The 23,917-nt window shown below is 42.7% G+C and overlaps 1 protein-coding gene across 1 annotated transcript in view; it reads left to right on the top strand.

Annotated features, from left to right (window-relative positions):
• Positions 1-4,780: 4,780 nt before the first annotated feature.
• Pfdn1 (prefoldin subunit 1) overlaps positions 4,781-23,917 on the top strand; it is a 55,646-nt gene continuing 36,509 nt past the window's right edge. Inside the window, exons 1-2 of the mRNA XM_059246616.1 lie at positions 4,781-4,899; positions 8,451-8,617. Coding sequence (XP_059102599.1) covers positions 4,867-4,899; positions 8,451-8,617 — 200 coding nt within the window. The 5' untranslated portion in view covers positions 4,781-4,866. The remainder of the gene's footprint in view (positions 4,900-8,450; positions 8,618-23,917) is intronic.

Raw genomic sequence — 23,917 nt, 5'->3', positions numbered from 1 at the left:
CATATGAGCATGAGATCCTGAGTTCAGATCCCCAGAACCCACGTAAAAAGGAAGTCTTGGTGGCACACTTGTGTAACACGTGCTGAGGGGACAGAGATGGGTGGATCTCTGGAGATCATCAGCCAGCTTATCTAGCTAAGTAAGGAGACTGGTCTCAAAAAAATAAAGGAAGTAAGCAGTTGAGGAAAGACACCAAGCAACGCTGCCCTCTGCACACAGGTGCACACCCACCCACATGCACACCTGCACACACTACTCTGTACACACAGGTGCACACCCACCCACATGCACACCTGCACACACTACTCTATACACACAGGTGCACATAACCCAAATGCACACTTACACACGCTGCTCTATACACACAGGTGCACATACACCCACCTGCACACCTGTACACACTGCCCTCTGCACACAGGTGCACACACACCCACATGCACACCTGCACACACTGCCCTCTGTACACAGGTGCACACACACCCCACATGCACACTTACACACGCTACTCTATACACACAGGTGCACACACACCCACATGCACACCTGCACACACTGCCCTCTGCACACAGGTGCACACACACCCACATGCACACCTGCACACACTGCCCTCTGCACACAGGTGCACATACACCCACATGCACACCTGCATGCACTAACAACTACACTATACATAGACACAACACAAACATACAATGTAACACACCCTATTGTGCACACATAAAAGTTAAGAAATAAGTAATACAAAATCATTTAGTGGCTTCCAACCACACTGAAAATGTCATTCTAATCTAACCATACAAGGTATTTCATGATCTAACCTCATGCATCTCCACACTGACATCTACCATCCTGCCACATGATTCTTTTTATTTTCCAACCTACACACACACACACACACACACACACACACACACACACACACACACTAGTCTGGAACTCATAAATTTCATAAGGTTTTTTGTAGATAGAAATGGAAGACAGCTGGGCTGAGGTGGCTCATGCCTTTAATCCCAGCACTTGGGAGGCAGAGGCAGGCAGATCTCTGAGTTTGAGGCCAGTCTGGTCTACACAGTGAGTTCCAGGACTGTGGTGATATATTTGTAATCTAAAAAATAAAGCTTGCCTGAAGATCAGAGGACAGAGCCAGCCACAGAGGCCAGGCAGTGGTGGCACACACCTTTAATCCCAGCACTTGGGAGGCAGAAATCCATCTGGATTTCTACGAGTTCAAAGCCACTCTGGACTACAAGAGATGAATCTAGTTTAAAAGAGAAACAGCCAGGAAGTGATGGCACACACCTTTAATCCCAGCACTTGGGAGTCACACAACTTTAATCCCACAACTAGGAAGGCTGAGACAGGAAGTGATATGGCTGGGCAGAGAAAGGACTATAAGGTGTGAGGAGACAGGAATTAGGTCCTTTCGGCTGATGTGGTGATATATTGTGTACCCTAATAAACTTGCCTGAGGATCAGAAGACAGAGCCAGCCACTAGATTAGACACAGAGGTCAGGCAGTGGTGGCACACACCTTTAATCCCAGCACTTGAGATATCATGCCTTTGTTTGGGAAGCACACATGCCTTTAATCCCAGGAAGTAATATGACAGGGCAGAGAAAGGTATATAAGGCGTGAGGAAACAGGAACTCACTCTCTTTAGGCTGAGGATTTTGTAGAGGTAAGAACTAGTGGCTGGCTGTTCTGCTTCTCTGATCTTTCAGCTTTCACCCTGATATCTGGCTCTGGGTTTTTTTATTTTACTTTATTTTTTATTTTTATTTATTTATTTTATTTTATTTTATTTTATTTTTTTGGTTTTTTAAGACAGGGTTTCTCTGTGTAGCTTTGCGCCTTTCCTGGAACTCGCTTTGGAGACCAGGCTGGCCTCGAACTCTTAGAGATCCGCCTGGCTCTGCCTCCCGAGTGCTGGGATTAAAGGCGTGGGCCACCACCGCCCAGCCCTATTTTTATTTTTTTACTAAAAGATCATCTAAGATTCGAATAATAGGCTGAGGACTCAGAGGCATTCAGTCTGAGGATTCGTGGAGACGGGATCTTCTCTAATTGGCTGAGGAGTTGGTGAGGTGAGAAGTGGCTGTGGCTTGTTTCCTCTGATCTTTCAGCTTTACCCCAATATCTGGCTCCAGGCTTTTATTACAAGACCACTTAGGATTTGTGCAACACAGGACAGCCAGGGCTACACAGAAAAACCCTGTCTCAAAGTAAATCCCCCACCCCCAAAAAGAGGAAGCCATTCACAAAGATGTTTCTTTCATTCTTGTTTTTAGACTATATAGTCCTGGCTAGTCTGGACAGAGATCTAGACAGATCTGTCTCCCCAGTGCTGGGATCAAACCACCACAAGAGAGATCCATCAGATATCCTCAATAAAAGAAGTCACACCCAGAAAACCTTGGGCTCAGGGCATTGTAAAGAAAGTCTACCGTACTTACATTGAGTATGCTCTAATTGCACTCAATATTAAGTAACATCATGAAATTACGGAAAAGAGCAGGTGGATTTGAAAATGACCAAGTGAAATTATTTTTCTTTTTCTTTTTCTTTTCTCTTTTTCTTTTTCTTTTCTTTTTTTCTTTTTCTTTTTCTTTTTTTTTTTTTTTTTGAGGCAGAATTTAATTTTGTAGCCCAGACTGGCCTAAGTAGAATTTTTGAAACTGCAGTTTAACAGGACTTGGTGGTGCACACCTATTATGCCAGTATTTGGGGGGGTGAAGCAGGAGGATCAGCTCAAGGCTAGCATGGGCTACAGAGTAAAATTCTGTCTCAAAAGAGCAAAATCGCCGGGCAGTGATGGCTCATGCCTTTAATCCCAGCATTTGGGAGGCAGAGGCAGGCAGATCTCTGTGAGTTTGAGGCCAGCCTGGTCTACAGTGTGAGTTCCAGGACAGCCAGGGCTGTTGCACAAAGAAACCCTGCCTCAAAAACAAAAACAAAAACAAACAAACAAACAAAGGCAAAGGCAAAACTAAGTAAAAAATTGAAGTGTATAGCTATTGAAGTAAAAACTCAATGGATGAGTGAAATGATAAATGAGACAGTTGAAGAGACAATTGGTGAAGTGAATTATAGAAAGCCATGGTCTAGCCGAGAGAGATGGGAAGGTACCAAGTGTAAAGCAGAGCTTGAGAGACGTGGATGCTTCAGCATACTTCTAGTCACACACTGGCTGTGTATTCTCTAGAATTACTTAAGTCCTTATATAAAATGGTGTGCCAAGCAGGAACCAGAGAAAGACAGAACCAAAGACAAAATGTACCTCTGTATAAGATCCCAGTTGGTACCCTGCCCCCCTCTCTTTTCTGGCTTGCTATCCCTGTACAAATAGCCTGGAATCAAGAGCAGACTGCCCTTAAATTCACGGTGATTCTTTTGCCTCAGTTTCCCTAGTGCTGGATCACAGGCATAGGCCAACATGCTTGACCCTCATCTATTGTTTTTTAGTTTTCCAGTTTTTTTTTTTTTTTTTTTTGGTTTTTCGAGACAGGGTTTCTCTGTGTAGTTTTGCGCCTTTCCTGGAACTCACTTGGTAGTCCAGGCTGGCCTCGAACTCACAGAGATCCACCTGGCTCTGCCTCCCGAGTGCTGGGATTAAAGGCGTGCGCCACCACCGCCCGGCTCCAGTTTTTGTTTTTTGAGACAAGTCTCCTGTAGCCCAAGCTGACCCCCCAACTCTCTATGCTGCTGAGGATAACTTGAACTTTTTTAATTTTTAAAAAGATATATTCTTATTTTTTTTTTTTTTTTTTTTTTTTTTTTTTTTTTTTTGGTTTTTCGAGACAGGGTTTCTCTGTGTAATTTTGCGCCTTTCCTGGAACTCACTTGGTAGTCCAGGCTGGCCTCGAACTCACAGAGATCCACCTGGCTCTGCCTCCCGAGTGCTGGGATTAAAGGCGTGCGCCACCACCGCCCGGCATATTTTTAATTGTGTATTCATGTGTGCATGTGTGTGAGCATATAAACACAGGTGCCTGCAGAGAGGCTAGAGGTGTTGGACTCCCCTGCAGCTGGAGGTATATAGCTCGTTGTGAGCCGTCTGACGCGGGTGCGGGGAGTCAAACTCTAGTCCTCTGGAAGAGGAGTACATGCTCTGACCCATCTCTCCAGTTCCTAATTGTAATTTAAACTTTGCATTTATTTATTGTATGTGCATATTTATTGTGTGTGCATAAGTCAGAGGATAACAAATCAGTTCTCTGCACCACTTGGATTCTTGGGATTGAACTCATGTAGTCAGGCGTGGGGGACAAGCACCTTTATTCCCTGGGCCATCTTGCTGACTGGACCTTGAACTTCTGATCCTGCTGCCTCCACCTATCTAGCATTTGGGTCACAGGCATGCACTATCACACCTATTTTGTGCGGTGCTGTGGATCAATCCCAGAGTTTCAAGTGTGCTAGGTAAGTACTCTGCCAATTGAACTACACCCCCAGCCAGGAATCTGACTTCAACAATCATATGCGGCTTGTTTTGAAAAGCACTATGTCTAGAAGATCTTTGAAGAGGCTTTAGCAGACTTAAGTTCTTTCTGGGTGACTATTCCAATGGCACCTTCTAATGGTCTTACTGGCATGCCAGAAGCTGTCTAATTGTGTGTGGAAGATAACTAAGAGCCACACCCGAGCGGTTACACGTTTATCAGATTTTATCGGAATTCCAAAATGTTTTGAGCCACTTGTCTCACGGCCGAGTGCCGGAGTGGGGTAGATTGGATATACCGAGAAATCTGGGTTCGAGTTTGATTTATGCGCAGGCGCAGAAGGAAGCCTCGCAAGTAAACCCGAACGCGCCCTTCCCCCATCCCTTTCCGGCTTGCATCTGACGCAGGCGCGTAGAGTGCTCCAATATGGCGGCCCCCGTGGACCTGGAGCTGAAGAAGGTAACGGGGGCTTTTGAGCAGACAGAGCCTACTGTCTGAATGACGAAGCGAGTGGGGACCAGAATAGAGAGGGGGGATCGAGTCTCGCTGAAGGAAAGAGACCGTAGGGCCGGGGCCTGGCTTCCCGGAGTCCTGAGACCAACCCGCTCTGCTTCGGCGGCACCGGGGTCCCCGGGGGCTCTCGCTGGCAGGAGCTGCTTAGGGCGGGTGGGTGGAGTGGGCTGCAGTGTCCTCTCTCTGCGTTTTGGAGCCGTCAGGGACCCAATTTCAAAGCAAGAACCGAAGACAGCGTCTCATACAGATGCCCTTCAAAGTGCTTGCTGGAGTCGACTTGAAAAACTCCACGTTCACCTTTGCATTTAGGTCATTTATTCTGTACCTCCCCTTGAAAGGTCCTTGCTTCTACACCCATCTCCTTTTTGTTTTTTTTGTTTTTTTTTGTTTTTTTGTTTTTCGAGACAGGGTTTCTCTGTGTAGCTTTGCGCCTTTCCTGGAACTCGCTTTGGAGACCAGGCTGGCCTCGAACTCACAGAGATCCGCCTGGCTCTGCCTCCCGAGTGCTGGGATTAAAGGCGTGTGCCACCACCGCCCGGCCACCCATCTCCTTTTTAAAGAATTTCCCACCCCCCTCCCCAAAACCCAGTATCCAGGTAAGGATCCAGTAAGGATTTCCAAATGAGCGGTCAGAGGATTTTTCTTTTTGTTCAATCTGTTGCTTATAAATGTTTTTTTGTTGTTATTTTCCCTTTTTTTTTGTAATTTATTTATTTTTATTTTATGTGCATTGGTATTTTGCCTGCATGTCTGTGTGAGAGTGTCAGATCTTGGAGTTGCAGGCAGTTGTGAGCTGCCATATGGGTGCTGGGAATTGAACCCCGGTCCCCTGCAAGAGCAGTCAGTGCTCCTAACCACTGAGCCATCTCTCCAGCCCTGTGTTTTGTTTTGTTTTGTTTTGTTTTGTTTTGTTTTGTTTTGTTTTGTTTTGTTTTGTTTTGTTTTAAGACTGTGTAGCCAGGCTGGCTTGCAACTACAGGCAGTCTTCCTTCCTCAGCCTCTTGAGTTCTGGAATTATAGTCTTGAGTCAAATGCTGGTTTATAAAATGGGTTGTTAATAGGAAACATTTTTGCCACTTAAAAGTCTTAGGACCCTAACACTACCAAGACCTCAGACTGTGCTTTCTTTGTGGAGAGATGGCTATAATTAGAAAGCACCCTAGAATTCATTCAGTTTAAATCTTTTCTAGAAAGGTAAATTTCTAGTGTTTTTTTGGTATGTGGTTTGTTTGTTTTGTTTTGTTTGGTCAGACCCTGAACTCCCAATGCTCTTTAGTGCTGCTGCCTCCAGACTATTAGGATAGCAGACCTGTGCTAGGGTCACTGGCAAGAAAAGTCTTAAAAGATTGAGCCCTAGGCAGCAAGATGAGTCAGTGCATGAAGGCACTTGCCAGGTAGCCTGGCTGTTTAAGTTCTGTCCCTGGAACCCAAGGTGGAAGGAGGGAACTGCTCCAAGTTGTTCTATAATGTCTCAGAGGCACACCCCAGCACACTGGCCCATACTCAAACACGCAATAATAAATAGGTTCTGTAGGTGAGCAGCATATTTTAAAAGTTGTATATTTGTGTGTGTGTGTGTGTGTGTGTATAGACACACCTTCAAGTTGCTTACAGGAGGTCAGAGAACAACTTTTGGGAGTTGGTTCAAGTGGTACCTGGGACTTGAACTCTGGTCATCAGGCCTTTTAGGCAAAAGGAGCCATCTCACTGGCCCAGATTCTGGTTTGGTTTTGTTTTCCCTCAGAGACAAGGTCTCACGTAGCCTGGGCTGGCCTGGCACTTGACTGTATCGGCCATGCACCACTACACCCAGTTTCCCCAATGCTAGGGATTCCTGCATTCAAGGCAGGGACCGTTCAGCTTGTATTTTGAGATAAGGCCACTCACTGGGACCTAGGGAGTGCCACTTTGACTAGATTGTCTGGCTAGCGAGCTTCAAGGATCCTCTTTTTTTCCTCTGCCTCCATGCCTAGCATTCAACAAGGACAAGTTGTATTTTTATGTATGTGGGTGTCTTGCCTGCATGAATGTTTGAATATACCATATGTGTACAGCCCCCTTAGGCTAGAAAAGGGCCTTGGATCCCCCCTGAAACTGTAGTTACAGGTAGTTGTGAGCTGCTGTGTGGGTCCTGGGAACCAAACCTGGGTTCTCTGCAAGAATATCAAGTGCTCTTAACCCCTGAGCCATCCCTCCAGCTCTCAAACTCAGCTTTTTTTGTGGGTCCTGGGGAGTGAACCTTAGGTCAGCTGACTGAACGGTTCCCAAGCTCCCAGTAACATCTTAAGTAGCTGCCTCTGGTTAACCTTTGTCTAAGCAATAGGACATCTGAAATAGCTGTTGTTCTAATAAAAGAAGCCATTTGTTATTGTTCTGGGGATGCTAAGCATGTGCGTCTTGCTCTTTGCCATTCTTAACTTGACACATGTAAACTTAATCTTATACAGCATTCTCTCATGCTGTAAATCTAGTGCCCCCCCCCCCTTTTTAAGCCCCTGGCTAGCTGGAATTCACTGTGTAGACCAGGCTGTTCTTGAAATCATAAGAGATCCTCCTGCATCTTCCCCCTTAGTGCTGGGATTAAAAGTGTGCACCTCTATCCCTGACATGTGAATCTCAGATGTGTGTGAGTGTGGACACACACATGCTGTGATGCTAGTGTGTGGTCAGAGTATGTGTAGGTCTCCTTTTACCTTGTGGGCTCAGGTTCCAGGGATGGAACTCAGGTTGTTAGGCTTGGTAGTAAGAACCTTTACCTACTGAGCCATCTCATAGATCTCTGTCTGTCTGTCTATCTGTCTATCTTAATCTTTTAAAAATTACATTGTGTGCGTGTGTGCGCCCCCCCCCCCCCTTGCCAGAGTGGAGGTCAGGGGACAGCTTGAGGGAGTTAGTTCTCTCTTACCATGCAGCTCCCAGGGATCAAATTTAGGTCATCATGCTTGATGTCAAGTGCCTTTATCTGCTGAGCCAATCTCACTGGCCTTGAAAAACAATTCTTTTTTAAGACAAGGTGTCTTATAGCCCAGGCTGGCCTTGAATATCTTATGTGTCTGAGTCCTAAAGTACTCCCGATCCTCTGCTTCCGCCTCCCAGTTGTTAGGATTACAAGCATGAGACACCAGGTCTGGGTTTCCAGTCAGGATTTTTTGAAATAATGTGAAGTGCTCTGAATTCTAGTTGTGTAATACAGATGTAGTGAGTTGTTTTTTTTTTTTTTACAATTCTTGCTTTGGATCTCTGAGTTTTATCCCCTGAGTATTTTATTTATTCCTTTTATTACTCTTTGGTTATTTGAAATACAGGTTTTATTTAATGGACTTTTGTTCATAGTGATCATGTCGTCTATGAATAGGGTACATTTAGAATTTAGCATAGTATTAGAATTCTGTTCTGATTTTGGTAAATTTCTCAGCTTTGGTTAGTATGTTCTGTTTTAATAAATCTGAATTTGACTTAGATGTTTCCTTTTTAAATCAAAGACTTGTTTTTCTTAGGCCTTCACAGAGCTTCAAGCCAAAGTTATTGATACTCAACAGAAGGTGAAGCTTGCAGACATACAGATTGAACAGCTAAACAGAACGAAAAAGCACGCACACCTTACAGACACAGAGATCATGACGCTGGTAGATGAGACTAACATGTATGAAGGCGTAGGAAGAATGTAAGTAAAATGCAGCTGGAGCGGCGTTTGCCTGCGAGAGCCTCGTGTGAGTTAAGTGGTGGAATTATTTATTTTAAAACTTGGATTAAAACTTACAAAAGCTTTCTTTTTTTTCCCCTCAAGACAAGGTTTCTCTGTATATTCCTGGCCATCCTGGATCCCACTCTATAGAGCAGGCTGGCCTTGGACTCACAGAGATCCCCCTGCCTCTGCCTTCCATGCCCATGGAGGCATCGGATTCTGTAGGAACTGGAGTTGTAGGTGTTTATGAGTCTCTTGATGTGGGTGCTGGGAACTGAACCTGGGTCCTCTGCAAGAGCAGTTGGAACTCTCACCTGCTGAGCCATCACTCCAGCCCCTCCCCTTTTAAAAATTTATTTTTATTAATTATGTATGTACAGTGTGTCTGTGCGTTGGTCTGCGCCAAGTGAGTGCAGGTGCCCACTAATTTACCCTTCGTACTAATTATCAACTATTTATTTATTTTAATGAATGGAAGTAGAGACAGTTTACTGAGAAAGGAAAAGCACCACTCCTGCGAATGGGAGTGGGCCTCTGAGGAGGGAAAAGGCTTAGGTTGTTAATATAATTAACCACTGTGTTACAACTTTTTCTATCAGAAACATTCTCCTTATGAGAGAGATTAAGTCTGCTTTATATTTTCTGAGAAAATGAAGAATGGGAAAGCTCTTGTGTATGGGTCACATTCCATTGCAGTTAGCTAAAGGGGAAGACGTGATTTTTTTTTTAAGTGGGGAGGAGGGGGTCCTGTGTTTGGCCTTTGGATATTATGTTCTTACGGACCTCTACTTTAAGTTTGGGAATCTTTAGAATGGAATTTGACCTTGGTCTCAGGATGACTTCTTTGTGATTGCCTGGGAGCAAGCAAGTGTGTAAAATTCTGTAATAACTTTAGAATGACATCATGACAAGGTGACCCTTCCCGTGACTAATTCATTCTTTCTGCTAAAAGAGAAGTGATGATAAATGTTGGATTTGCTTCCTCAAATGAGCCACATACATTTTCTTTTATGTTCATATTTTTCATTTTGTCTTATTTTAAGAGAATGAGAGTCCCTTTTGTGAGTTTTTGTTCGTTTGCTTTTGCTTTTATTTTTGAGAACGGTTCACTCTTGCTAGGTCTGGCCTCAAACTAATTGTGTAGCGGAGGGTGACTGAACTCCTGATCCTCCTGCCTCCATGTCACCAAGTGCTGAGATTACAGTTGTTCAGTATTGGCTCCAATCTGTGAGGTTGTTAATGGTACAGAACTCTTGATTGTGTGTCTGTGTAGTGTGAAGTACATTGTTGGCATTCACTGGAGGGTAATTTAATCCCTCAATTTGAATATACTTAGGTCTTAAAACAGTAATACTAGCCTATTAATATCCTTGGATTTTATATTATTACTTTAGCCTTTATTTATAACAGCCAAAGAATTTTTTTCTATTTAATAGTCTCTCTATGGAGCTGTGGAGCCTTGACTGGCCTGGAACTCACTGTGTACACCACACTGGCCTTGAACTCACAGGGAACCATCTGCCCCTGCCCTCCGAGTGCTGGGATTACGCATATACCTCCATGCCCAGCATTTTGTTGTTTTTTTTGAGACAGGGTCTCACGAAGCCCAGGCTAGCTTCTAATAGTGTATTTTCCAAGTGCTAGGATTACTGAGATGTGCTGCATTGGAATTAATGTTTTCAATTTAAAAAAACTTTCATTAAATTTTAATTGTTTTATGTTTGATTCTGAGGGTCAAAACTAGGGCTTTGTGCATGCCAGACAAATCCTCAGCCACTAAGCTGCATCCCCAGCCCTGAAGTTTTCATATCTGATTAGAATAATGTCTTTTACTAAACATTCTGCATACGTGATAGATGTTACTTTCTTTTTTATTCCGTCCAAAATTCTGCAGATAGGTTGCATTTTATGCAAAGAATAATAGAATTTTACTTACTTACATATAAGTAGTTAATGGTAGAATGGTATTATTTCATATAAACTGTTTCTTAAGAGTAGTGTGCACTTTTAGAGTTTTGGACGAGCCTTGGTTTTAAAACAAGCTTCTTGGAGTTCTGCACTTCATGCAGCCTGAGTCTGCCCTGTGTCGTAGGGCATGTGAGGTAACAGCATCTGCCATTTGGCCAGAGGATTGGTGCCTCAGGGCAGGAGAGACTTGCTGAGTGCCAGTCTGGTCATGAGGATGTTCCCTTTCTTGATGCCAATCCTGGAATACCTACTTCTGAATTTATGGTCTTGAGAAATCTTGAGTCTAACATTGTTATTCATTTCTTCAATTCCATCCTTTGCCTTTGTTTTTGAATGCTGTTTGAGAATTCTAATTACATGATGAGTTTACCCCAATTTTTGTTTAGAAATGATTCTAAAATCTAAAACTCTGCTTTTGTGGTAGAGTCAGTTGTAGATTTTTCTGCTTTTCTTGTGACCCACAATTGCTGTTTTTGTTTGTTTGTTTTGTTTAGTATATTGAACTGGGGGCCTCACACCTCCGAGACAGGTGCTGTATCATAGGGTCTCCTGTAGCCCAGGCTAGCCTGAATTTTTTGTTGTAGCCAAGGTAGTTCCTGTCACCTGCCCTCACCTCCCGAGAGTGCGATTCTGGGCAGCTAACCCTGCAGTGTCTCCACTTGTTCTCTCTGTACCCCTGTCTGCCCACAGCCGTTCCTCACAGTGACGGAACGATCGTTCCTCACAGAACCTTTTGTTTATCCTCTGTCACTGTAGGAGAGAGTCGAAGCTTGTCAGCCTCACATTCATGGTCATATAACCTGTTTTTAAGTGGCCCATCTAGCCTCAAGTCCTACTACTTCCTGTTCCTAGACATTTCATCCCATGGTCCTGCTTTTTGTATTTCCATGTGGTTTTTAAGTGTGCTCTGGTTGACTGGTGGTGTCTGTCATGGAGTGGGGGTAGGAGAGCACTAGCACATGCACCAGAATTTTTAGCCTTGTTATGTGGGGTTTTTTCCCCCTTTATGTCATGTTTTTGTGCTTTTTTTTTTTTTTTTTTTTAACCTTTGCTTATTCTGTTTATGGCCTTCAGTATTCCTTTGTGAAAGGAGCTCAATATATGGCTTGGATCTCGTGATGTCTTTGAAACTTGTCTGGATTGGCCCATTCTTTCTTTCAGCAATACCAAGGCTTTTATTTTAACTGTCCATTGAGCACATGTGATTTCCCCAATGAGATCGACTCTCTTGCGATCGTGTACATATATTGCCTTGGGTTCCACCATTCTCAGAATACTGTTTGGCACAAAGTACATGTTAAATAAATATATATTGATTTGAATTGAATTTGATTGTTTTTCAGCCTAAGATAACTGCATTTTGTTTGTTTGTTTGTTTGACATAGCGTCTTAGATAGCCCAGGTTGGCCTTAAACTATGTGTAACAAGGGTGGTCTTGAACTCTTGCCCCTACCTCCTAAGTGCTAGGATTACAGGCCTGCACTGCCATGCCTAGCTTCTTGATTCTTTAGAGAAAAGTTATGCTTAGAAAGTGTCAGAAGTTCAAGAATTAGAGTTTATAATCCTGTTTTAACATATGATTTGGTCAAGATGAAATTATAAAAGTAGTATGTAAAGCCTTGTGTGGTGTGAATGCCTTAAATCCCAGTCCTTGGGAGGCTGAGCAGGATTATTGAGTTTCTGGCCAATGTGAGCTACAACGGGAGTTCCAGGCTTGCTTGCTTACACAGTGATACCAGCTCAAAACTGATAAACAAAGTAACCATGACGAAAGTCAGAGGACTTGTTTCTTAGCAAAATTGCTTGATCTGCCTTGATTAACCTGCTAGGATTACTTCTGTTGAGAAAGTTGACTAATTTTTAATGCCAGGCAGTTTCAGAGTATCAAAACTGACAACAAAGAAATCCCCAAACCTTTAGAATTATGCTGTAGGTGCAATTCTTGGGTAACAAAGACTGTTCTATACAGTATAATTGTGTCTGACTTTCTTCATTTTCACATAGATGGAAGATAGATTTTCCTTTTCAGGGTATGTGTGTATTTAAACAGATCTCTGCAAGCCCACATGCCCTTCAGCTTATATTTAGAGAGAAGGTTGGTAGTGTTGAATAACTTATATGTGGCTATTTCGGGGTTAAAGTAAAGAAAGTCAAGCTGCAGGGTCAGGGAAGATGAATTGCTCTCCACTGTAAGCTCTGAACTTTATTGTTCAAAGCTGTATCTGTCCGTCTTCTGGGACGGTGCCAGCACATTTTCGTTCTCTTACTTCATGTTCTTTGGGGAGGCTGTTGTGTAGCCTGATACTACTACCACCAATTTCTAGTTTTGCTGCTTAAGCTGTTTGTGCGCTGACCTCACCGCGCTGCTTTGAGAAGTGTGATGAAAGTTACAACTGTGGACGATCTGTCTGGATATTTGGAAGTGCTGGGCTTCCTTTGCATCTTTCTAGCGTGTAACGAGGGAATCCAGATTTCAAATGAATGTGATGTGAATATTTCTTGTATTTTTTTTTCACAAATAAGGAACAATTTCTAATGATCTGAGTTTTCTTTTTTACTCTGTATAGGCTAAGATGAGTTTTTAAAAATAATTTTAATGTTTTGATAAGAATTCTATTTAAATACACACAAATAACATTTAACCATGCTAGTGTTTGAAAAGACTGTATTCTTATAAACAATAGGCACGATTCTGACCTTGGTTTGATGTGAGAACTATCCTAACATTTTGTTGAGCAGTGCATAAATAACATTTCTAATTTTCAAAACAGATAAATTGTCCTTTTATTTATCTTTTTTTTTTTTAACATGGGAGCAACTTGAGTAGATTAGCCTTTGAAAAGAATGATAAGTCCCTTTTTAAAGCTTGAAGCCAACTAAAAATAACTTGGTGCCATATTTAAACCAATTTAGAGGTATGCTACCATTCTGTGGGTATTTTTTACGTTTAGGGAACTAAGAATGAACAATGGTATAAATCTACCAGCTGGATAAGCGTCTAGCAATGCAGAGGTTGCTGCTGGTGGGGAGTGTGGCTATTTCTACTTGTTGAAGTAATTTTACGGTTGATCTTGGTTGCTTGAAAGATCTAGAAGTATAAGCTTAAGTTAAATGCTGCATAGGTAAAAAGTAAAATAGTAGGTGCACTCCTGATAGCCAAGAGTTAGTTGCTTTGTAAAAAACGCCCAAGCAAGTTTTCAGCTAATTGGGGTAAAGAAATCTAAACTCTTCATCACAGCTTGGTCAGTTTGCCCTTTGTCTAAAATCATAATGTTGTGACTGTTGACATGTCATTTCACTGTGACGTCCGGTAAGGGGAGGACAAGTGGCTTCTGTACGTTAGATATTAATGTAGGTATAGTTGTGCCAGCTCATGTTTGCAGCCCTGTTACAGTTCCATGTGTCTCTATAGAGTGTATCTTCCAGTTTACGTCAGGTCATTTTAAAATTGAAGAAAGTAATATTTTATTCCCAAGAGATAAGAAAATAAAATTTAAAAAGTGTAGCACAGCAGACATTGTTGACTTTGTTTATACTGCTGTTGTGGTACAATAAACATAATCTATGCTATTGCTGTCACCAAAATCAGGTTTAGCTATTTATTTATTATTATTTTTAAAGATTTATTTATTTATGTATTTTGTCTGCATGTACACTTCCACAACAGAAGCGGGTATCAGATATAGTGGATCCACAGTTATAGCTGGTTGTGAGCCTCCATGTGAGTGCTGGGAATTGAACTCAGGGTCTGTCTGGAAGAGCAGCAGCCAGTGCTCTTAACTGTTGAGCCGTCTCTCCAGCCCCAGGTGTAGATATTTGATGCTAAGTACAGAAGGGAAAAATGTGTCAATTACTTTCGGTGGGAGAGCCCTATTGTAAATGCAAATTTGTAAGTTCCTTTTATATTCTCTCCCGAGGGATTAACCTGTATTTTAGGGTTTTAGAAAGCAATGCAAAGATGATTTTCAGAGGTAATATTTTTATTTTTATCTTTTTACTTTAAAACATTTTTATTTTTAAAAGAAGAGAGGTCCTTGCTGTTCAGCTGCTTTTACTAATAGAACACGACTCACCCTTCTTAGGTTTTATACAGAGCCATTTAAAGTCATGGCTTTCATTGCTCAGAGTTCTGAGGAAAAGCAAAACAACTTTTCCTGTTGTGTGTTTGGGAAAAATGACTTCAGCTGTGTTGATGTCGAATATGTATAGAACCCCAGATGGGCACATCTCTGGAGAGAGGGACCTTTGAGTAATCTTCATTTTCTTAAGTTGTCAATGATTTAAACATTTGATGCTCAGTGTGACTTGTTCCCCTGCTGTGTACAGTGACGTAATTGTTTTTAGGCTGCAGAGCTTAGCAGACATTTGCGTAAGACTTACATAGTCATGTTTCTTCTGCAGAAGATGTCTTTAATAATTCCTTCCTGTCTTCCCTCCCATCTTCTCCAGAATGTAAACATTCTCACTGAAACACAGGAAATTAACTTAGAAAGTGTTGTGCTAATTAGAGTCAATTGTTAAAAAAGTCTCTTGTCTTAGGTAGTGCAAACATGCTAAAATGAATTGTTATTTACTGTGTCCTTCTTATGGGGTTCTTATTTTTAGGCTTTAAGGGTTTTTTTTTTTTTGTTTTTTTCTAAAGAGTCTAACCCATTCATTCTGTTACTTAGCATCTACAGTTCCTGACACCAACAGACCTGACATCGGGGCTGGAGGGATGACTCAGTGGTTGGGAGCACTGGCTGCTTGTTCTTCCAGAGGACCAGGGTTCACTTCCCAGCACCTACGTGGTGGCTCACAACCATCTGTAACTCCAGGGGATCTGATGTCCTCTCCTGTCCTCCATGAGCTCCAGGCTCACATGTGGCACACCAACAAACACATAAAATAGAAGTAGCTTTTAAAAAAAAGACCTGATAAATGGTTTGGGGTTTTTTTTGGTTGTCATTGTTTGTCTTTTCCACAGAAAGGATTAAACATAGTCTGCCTTTGCTGTGTGAAGGTAGCAGTTTTTCAACAACACAGCAGGACACCGCGGTGTGTCCAGGTTGATGACAGACAAGAATCTACAGAGTTAACTCAGGGAGGCGTCCAGCGCCACTTGCAGACACTTGCGGTGACCTGTGTGACTCTGTCACTGAGGAATTGTATTCTAGCTGACTTATCTGAGAAAAAAACAGTCCATTTTAAGTTGTACTAAAGAGTTTTAACTGCCACTTATGTCAGAGTGACAAATTTAGGCACAGCTCGCTGTCTAATCTGAATGAGATGGCTGACATGCTTGTGGCAAGAACTATAGCCTGTTCAGTGAAATTCCCAAAAAGGAAAGAACTGACCTAGAGTGTGAGACGAATGACTTGTTAGTATTCTCTTCTTTCTTGATACTTGTATCCGGAATTGCTGGGATCTAGGTGTGATGGCACACTTCTGTAACCTGTTGCTGGGTACTGGAGCTGAGACCAAAGGACTGAGAGTGAGTGACGCTTGAGAGAATATCTCATTGTCTTGGTCAGGAATTCTTACTATCTCTCTCTCTCTCTCTCTCTCTCTCTCTCTCTCTCTCTCTTTTTTAATTAAATTTTTTTTCATTTTACATATCAACCCCTGTTCCCCCTCCCCCCTTCTCTTACTCCCCCCACCTCCCCCCATCCCAAACCCCATCCCCTCTTCACAGGGGGTCAGGCCTCCCTTGGGCAGTCAACACAGGCTGACATATCAAGTTGGGGCAGGACCAAGCCCCTCCCCCTGCATCCCAGTTGAGTAAGGCATTGCACCTTAGGGAATGGGTTCTAAAAAGCCATTGTGTACCCGGGTAAGTCCTGGTCTCATTGCCAGGGGGCCCACAAACACATCAAGCCATGCTACTGACTACCTCTCTTTTTTTTTTTTTTTTTTTTTTTTTTGGTTTTTCGAGACAGGGTTTCTCTGTGTAGCTTTGCGCCTTTTCCTGGAACTCACTTGGTAGCCCAGGCTGGCCTCGAACTCACAGAGATCCGCCTGGCTCTGCCTCCCGAGTGCTGGGATTAAAGGCGTGCGCCACCACCGCCCGGCCTGACTCCTCTCTTTTAAAAAAATGTATTATGTGCGTGTGCATGTGCGGGAAGATGTCGTTGTGTCCTCTAGAGTTACAGGTGGTTGTGAGCTGCCTCATGTGGGTACTGGGAACTGAACTTGGTTGGGTCCAATTGGAACTGCAGCAAGTACTCTTAACCACTGAGCCGTCTTTCCAGCCCCTGTCTCTCTTTTTTAAAATAATCATTTTAATGAGTTAATTAATCTCTTGTATGTGCGAACACATGTGGTAGTCAGGACAACTTGAGGGAATCGCTTCCCTCCGTCCACCACGTGGGTCCCGGGGATTGAACTCTGGTGGTCAGGCCCGGTGGCAGGTGCTCTTACCTGCTGAGCCATCCTTCTTGTCTTGAGGCATAGCAGTTACTTTAAAATGGAGCGGGTGTTTGGAAGACATTAGCCTTCTGGCTTCAAAGAGGACTTAAATTATTCTGATATCAAAACTTTCAAGCATCTAGAGCCTAGTATTAAAAATCTATCTCTAAATAGGTAAGAACTCATGACTGCTCTCTGCCCATCTTTTTATGTTGTCTGAGAGTAAAAGATTTGGATGGCAATGTGCATTCTATTTTTTGTTTTGTTTTGCTTCATTTTGAGACATGTTCTCACACAGTAGCCTAGTCTGGCTTGGAGGAATTCACTGCGTAGATCAGGCTAGTTTCAAACTAACGTTGATTTTCCTAACTCAGATTCCCAAGAGCTAGGATTGCCACACCAGCTTCCAATATGAGTCCTTTATGTATGTTTCTGACTTTTGACATATGTTAGAAATACTTTTTATAGGGGACTGGAGAGATGGCTCACCAGTTAAGAGCACCAGCTGCTCTTCCAGAGGACCCAGGTTCAATTCTCAGCACTCACATGGCAGCTCAGTTCTGGGGGATCTGATACCTTCATACCAGTGCACATAAAACAGTTAAATAAATTATCAAAAAATACTTTTTATGACTTTCTGCTCTTTTATCAGTTTTCTGTCTGTATATGTCTATCAGTACTCATAGAATAGTAACTTTTTCATTATCCTTGAGTATATATTTTTTCAGTATTTTAAGCTACTAGTGGAATAAAGATCACATCTTAAAAAAAGAAGAAGTAAGCTTTCTTACTACTTACTTCAACATTTGTGGTTTGATGAGGCCAGAATAAAAGTGGTAAACATCAGAGGTGAGTGTTTACCAGAATACTTAGAATGCCAAATAGTAACCCAAAATAAACATCTGTTTGAAAATAGACTAACGTACTACATTAGTCTTCCATTTCAGGAGTAATGGTCTTGACTTAAAAATAGACAGTGTTTTTAAAATTAGTACAAACTGAACCTTGCAGTGTACCTTGCAGATCTAGATCACAGGACGTTTGTAGGTGGGCCCGGGGTCCTCAGGAGCCGGGACTGTCCAGTCCCTGCAGTGAGTTCTCAGTCTTCACTTCACCCACCAGGAAGGAGTCCAGTGTGCTTTTTGTCTTCCAGCTCTTGACTTTGTACCTCACTGGCCTTCCTTCTCAGTCACACTGCTTCCTTTTCTTTCACATTTGTAAAGTTTAGATTGACTTTGGGCTTACTGAGTAGATTTTTTTCCCTCTTTTATATTTAATTATCTTACTGGGATTCATTCATATTCTCTCTCTCTCTCTCTCTCTCTCTCTCTCTCTCTCTCTCTCTCTCTCTCTCTCTCTCTCTCTCAGACAGAGTATCATATGTAGCCCAGGCCTGACCTTCAAGTTCCTTGAGTGTGCGTCTCTCTGTACATGTTCGCATGTGTGCCTGTGTGTGAAGATGTGGGTCCTCTGAAAGCAGCAAATGCTCTTAACCACCTGAGATCCATCTTCCCAGACCTACCCCCCCCCCCCTTTTTTTTGTCCCGAGACAAGATTTCACTGAACCTAGAATTCAACAGTTCAGCAAGACTAGGTGGTCAGTTAGCTCCAGGGGGCCTCCTGTCCGCCTTCCCAGCCCTAGGATTATTACAAGGTGTGCAGTACGAGGTCTGGCTTTTTACGTGAGTGCTGTGGATCTGAACTCAGGTCCTTATGCTTGCAGAGCGTGTCTCCAGCCCAGACTTTAAATCTATGACTCACTTGCCTCTGCATCCTAAGTGCTGGGTTTATAGGTGTGTACTACCACACCTGGCTTACGGTTCAGGAGTTTGAACCCAGGACTTTTTGCATACCAGGCAGGCTGCTAATGACTCAACTACATCACCAGCCTCCAGATGTCTTCTATACTGACAAGTCCCACATTTTTATCTTTAACTTAGGCTGCCTTCCTGAATTCTGAGCTTGTTTATCCAGCTGTCTGCCTTACGTCTCTATTGGTGGTCTAATATGTATGTCAGGATTGGCCAACATAAAGTTCTTGCTCTTTATGAATAAGCCATGTTGCTCAGTCGTCCTCATTTTAGCAAATGGCTTTTCCATCTTTCTAGTGCTTCCAAGTCTTGGAGAATTCCTTTTTTATTTGATCTTATAGTCAATCCAATAGCAAATACTATTGTTTCTCTGAATTTAGCCCATAATCTGAGCTCTTGTATTTAACACTACCCCAGTCAAAACTGCCCTGGATTATAACACTTGCCTCTGATTGGGCTCCATCTTTACCATTGTATAGCTTTCTTTCTTTCTTTCTTTCTTTCTTTCTTTCTTTCTTTCTTTCTTTCTTTCTTTCTTTCTCCCTCCCTCCCTCCCTCCCTCCCTCCCTTCTTTCTTTCTTTCCTTTTTTCTTTTCTTGGAGTGTGTGCTTTGTTTTTGGAGACAGGGTTTCTCTTTGTAGCCTTGCCTGTCCTGGATCTCGCTCTGTAGACCAATCTAGCCTCGAACTCACAGAGATCCACCTGCTTCTGCCGCCCAAGTGCTGGAATTAAAGGCCTGTACCACCACTGCCTGGCTTTGGTCTTATTTTCTATAAACAAGTTTTAGAAAAGATTTATTTATCACTTTATTTTATGTGTATGAATGTTCTGCTCACATGTATGTCTGTGTGCTATGTGCATGCCCAGTGCCCATGGAGGTCAGAAGAGGGTGATGGATCTCCTGTAACTGGAGTTATACGTGGTTGTGAACCACTATGTGGATGCTGGGACTTGAACCCCAGTTCTCTGCAAGAACAAGTGCTTTTAACCACTGAGCCATCTCTCCAGCCCCTGTAGCATTCTTGTCAACAGAGCAGTCAAAAATGTAAGTCAGATAACTCTAGTATAAACTTTCTATAAAACAGATTTTCACTATGTAGTCCTGGAACTGGCTATCTAGACCAGGCTGACTTCTACCTGCCTCTGCCTCTCGAGTGCTGGAATTAAAGATGTGTGCCACACCCAACCTATTTTGACATTTCAGTACAAACTTGCAATATGTAATGATTGGATTAGAGAAATTGGCACATGCTTCGGACATAATTTCTTTATTTTGGTAATATTCAAAATCATCAGTACAAACTTGCAGTATGTAATGATTGGATTAGAGAAATTGGCACATGCTTCGGACATAATTTCTTTATTTTGGTAATATTCAAAATCATCTTCTATGTGGTTTGAAAGATTTCATTACAAGTTATTTCTCCTTATTTAGTGCTAATTAAGACATCGATACCCTCCTCTTTAAAGTTTAGCTTCCCTTAGTTCCTCCATTGTAGAAGAGACAATGGAAAGAATGTAAGAGCCTGAGTGTAAGGAGAAGGGCTGTGAGGCTGTGAAATGCATTTAAGTGCTGTAATTTCTTTATACATGTGGCGTTTGTGTGTGTGTGTGTGTGTGTGTGTGTGTGTGTGTGTGTGTGTGAGGGTTAGGGACATGCAAGTGTATGGAGAGCAGAGGATAGCTGGTGGGAGTTGGTTCTCTTGTTCAGGATTGAACTCAGGCCGTCAGTCTCAGCAGCAGGTGCTTTTCTCCTGCCCGCCATCTTGCCAGCCCTAATTCTCTTTGTAGTTGAGGATGACCTTGAACTTCTGATTCCCCCTGCTTCCACTACCCGAGTGTTGGGATTATAGGCACCAAAGCTGGTTTATGGGATGACAGTGATTGGACCCAGTGTCTCATACATGAAAGGCAAGTGCTCTACCATCTGAGCTATACCCCTAGCTCCAGGGGATGGTTTCAGTCCTCTATATTCTCGGTGTTGACCCTTTTCACATAACAGTTGAAAATATTCTTTCTCGTCGCCCGGGCGGTGGTGGCACACGCCTTTAATCCCAGCACTCGGGAGGCAGAGCCAGGCGAATCTCTGTGAGTTCGAGGCCAGCCTGGTCTACCAAGGGAGTTCCAGGAAAGGCGCAAAGCTACACAAGAGAAACCCTGTCTCGAAAAACCAAAAAAAAAAAAAAAAAATTCTTTCTCATTCTATAGATTGGTTCTTCACTGTTGGTTATTTCCTTGTTGTGCAGATGATTATTAGTTTAATGGACTAGCATCTTGTTTCCCATGATGTTGGAGGGGAGGGCGTCCTGTCCAGGAAGTCATTCTGTCTCTAGCTCTTTTTATTTATTTGAGACAGGATGTCCCACTTAACACTCAGGCTGGAATTTACTGTGTATCCTAGGCTGGCTTCGAATTTATAACAATCTTCCTGTATGAGACTGTTGAAGTGCTGGGATTACAAGTATGAGTCTTTCCCACCAGGACACCCAAACTGTAACAGTGTCTTGATGTTCCCTCTGCTCACCTCAGGTAGTTTAAGACTGGTCTGGATCTTGGATGCAGTTTTGTATGGGATAAGAGACAGGAATCGAGTCTGATCTGCTGCGTTTGTATTTCTAGTTTTCCCAGCACCATTTACTGAACAGGCTGTCTTTTCTCCAGTGTATATTTTTGGTGCCTTTGAGAATTAGCTGGTTATGGAGAAGTGCAGTTTGTCTGTCTTGTAGACAGGGTCTGTGTAGCCAGGGTTTGCCTGGAGCTCACTGTGTGCCAGGCTGTCCTCAAACACAATGCTGTTGCTTTCCCCCTTCCAAGTGCTGGAGATTGAACCCAGGGTCTTACACATGCCAGGAGAGCAAGTACTCTGCTGAGTAACCTTGTCCCCAGCCTTTGCGCTTCTTTTGGTGGAAGAACTATTTGTAGCATTCCTTATGGCGTATGTTTGCCAGGGTAAATATTCTCAGCTTTTGTTTAAATTTCTCTTTTATTTTTGAAGTATATTTTCACCTTGTATATAATGCTGGTTAATACTTTTTTTTTGTACTCTGAAAATGTCATGCCATTGTCTTCTTACATGGTTTATATTATAATTCTTATCTCTGAATATAATGTGTCATTTTTCTGGCTGCCCTTAAGACTGTCATTATCTTTGGTGTGCAGTAGTTTATACTTTGTCTAGTTCTTTGTGTGTTTTCATTTTTGAAACTGGCTGGGACTCTGAGTGTCCTAGAGTGGTGGTTTATTAGTTTTAGAAAGTGCAAGTTCATGATCTCTTTAATGGTTTCTTTCCTCGTCTCCTTTTTTCTCCTAGGTCTAACTACATTACATAACTTGAGGCCTTTTTTGTGTGTATGTTTTATTATTCATTTTTCTTACTTGACATAAATAAGAGAAGGTTAATTGTTTTTGTTTTTATTTATATTTATGTATGTGTATATGTGTATAACACATGTGTTTGGGGTCTGCAGAGGCCGGAAGAGGGAGTTTCATCTTCTGGAGCTTATCATAGGTGGTTGTTAGCCATTTTGGGTGCTGGGAACATAACCCAGTCCTCTAGAAGAACAAGTACTCTTAACCGCTGAGCCATCCCTCCAGCTCCTGTGGTAGTCATTCTTTTAAATTGAGATGGGGGGATATGGCATGTGTGCATAAGTCAAAAGACAACTTTGTGGAGTTGGTTCTCCCCACCTTCATGTGGGTTCTGAAGATCAAACTCAGGTTCTTCAGCTCCCACAGCGTTTGTTTTATCCGCTGAGCTGTCTTGTCGGCCCCTAGAGTCCATTTTATTAGCCTTCCTTATAGTTAACTTTGTAGTTGGATGTTTCTCTTCCACCTGCCAGTTCCAAAATAGCCACTCAAGGGCTGAATATTACTTACAAATGCTTGACAGATAGCTCAGGCTTGTTACTAGCTAACTCTTACACTTAAATTAGCCCATATTTCTTATCTATGATTTGCCGTGTGGCCCATGGCTTGTTACCTCATTTTCTTTTTTTTTTAAATTTTATTTTATTTATTTATTTATTATGTATACAGTGTTCTGCCTGCATGTATGACTGCAGGCCAGAAGAGGGCACCAGATCTCATTACAGATGGTTGTGAGCCACCATGTGGTTGCTGGGAATTGAACTCAGGACCTTTGGAAGAACAAGCAGTGCTCTTAACCTCTGAGCCATCTCTCCAGCCTGTTACCTCATTTTCTACATGCCCTGCTTCCTCGGTGGCTGGCTGGCATCTCCCCTGACTCCTCCCTTCTTCATCCTAGTATCCTCAGTTTGATTGTCCTATCTAACTTTATCCTTCCTTGTTATAGGCCAATCAGCTTCTTTATTAACCAATGAGAGTAATTCATGTTCACAGTGTACAGAAGGATTGGTCCCAGCATAACTTGAATTGCGCCACTTGTCTAACTAGGAGCAACTGTATGTTAAGTTTTGAATTGAACATATTTGAGGATCTGTAGTTGCTGACTACTTTGAGAAAGCTGGCTAATGGTTATTGCCGTGGCCCGTGTGGCTGGGTGCTGGAAACCTGAGTGGGAGCAAAGGGAGACTAAGAAAGACAGGCACAAGTAATGTGAAGCTGGGATTGGGTGGGCTGTGCACTCAGATGGAGGTGCACCAACAGATGGATACTAAGTGTGTTCATTATGTACACCATGAAGGAGGAGGTGGGCTATCTGATTTTGGTAGGGGTCTCTGTAGGGAAGTGTTGGGGGGTGATCACGCAGCCATCCAGCAGGAGAAAGCTGAGGTTGGCAATTTTTGCAGATACTGTTTTTAGCTAAAGATTGGCCATTTCTCAGCATTTGTACTTGGACCAGGGGAAGCCTTGCCCTTCCCATGAATCTGAGGCATTGGCATCCTTGACATGACTGTGCTCATACTGTGAATGCTTGTTCACGCAGAGGCACACTCACTCCCCACAGGTTTTTTTTTTTTATTCATTTTTTGTTGTTGTTTGTGTGTTTTTTGAGACAGGTGTGGCCCTGGCTGTCCTGGGAACTTGCTCTGTAGACCAGGCTGGCTCGAACTTCAGAGATCTGCCTGCCTCTGCCTCCCAAGTGCTGGTATTAAAGGTGTGCACCACCACAGCCCAGCTTAGATTATTTTTT

This window comes from Peromyscus eremicus, chromosome 19 (assembly GCF_949786415.1).
Source record: "Peromyscus eremicus chromosome 19, PerEre_H2_v1, whole genome shotgun sequence".
Taxonomy (NCBI): Eukaryota; Metazoa; Chordata; class Mammalia; order Rodentia; family Cricetidae; genus Peromyscus; species Peromyscus eremicus.
Note: the sequence above shows the minus strand (reverse complement) of the source record. Positions and strands in the feature narration are given on the sequence as shown.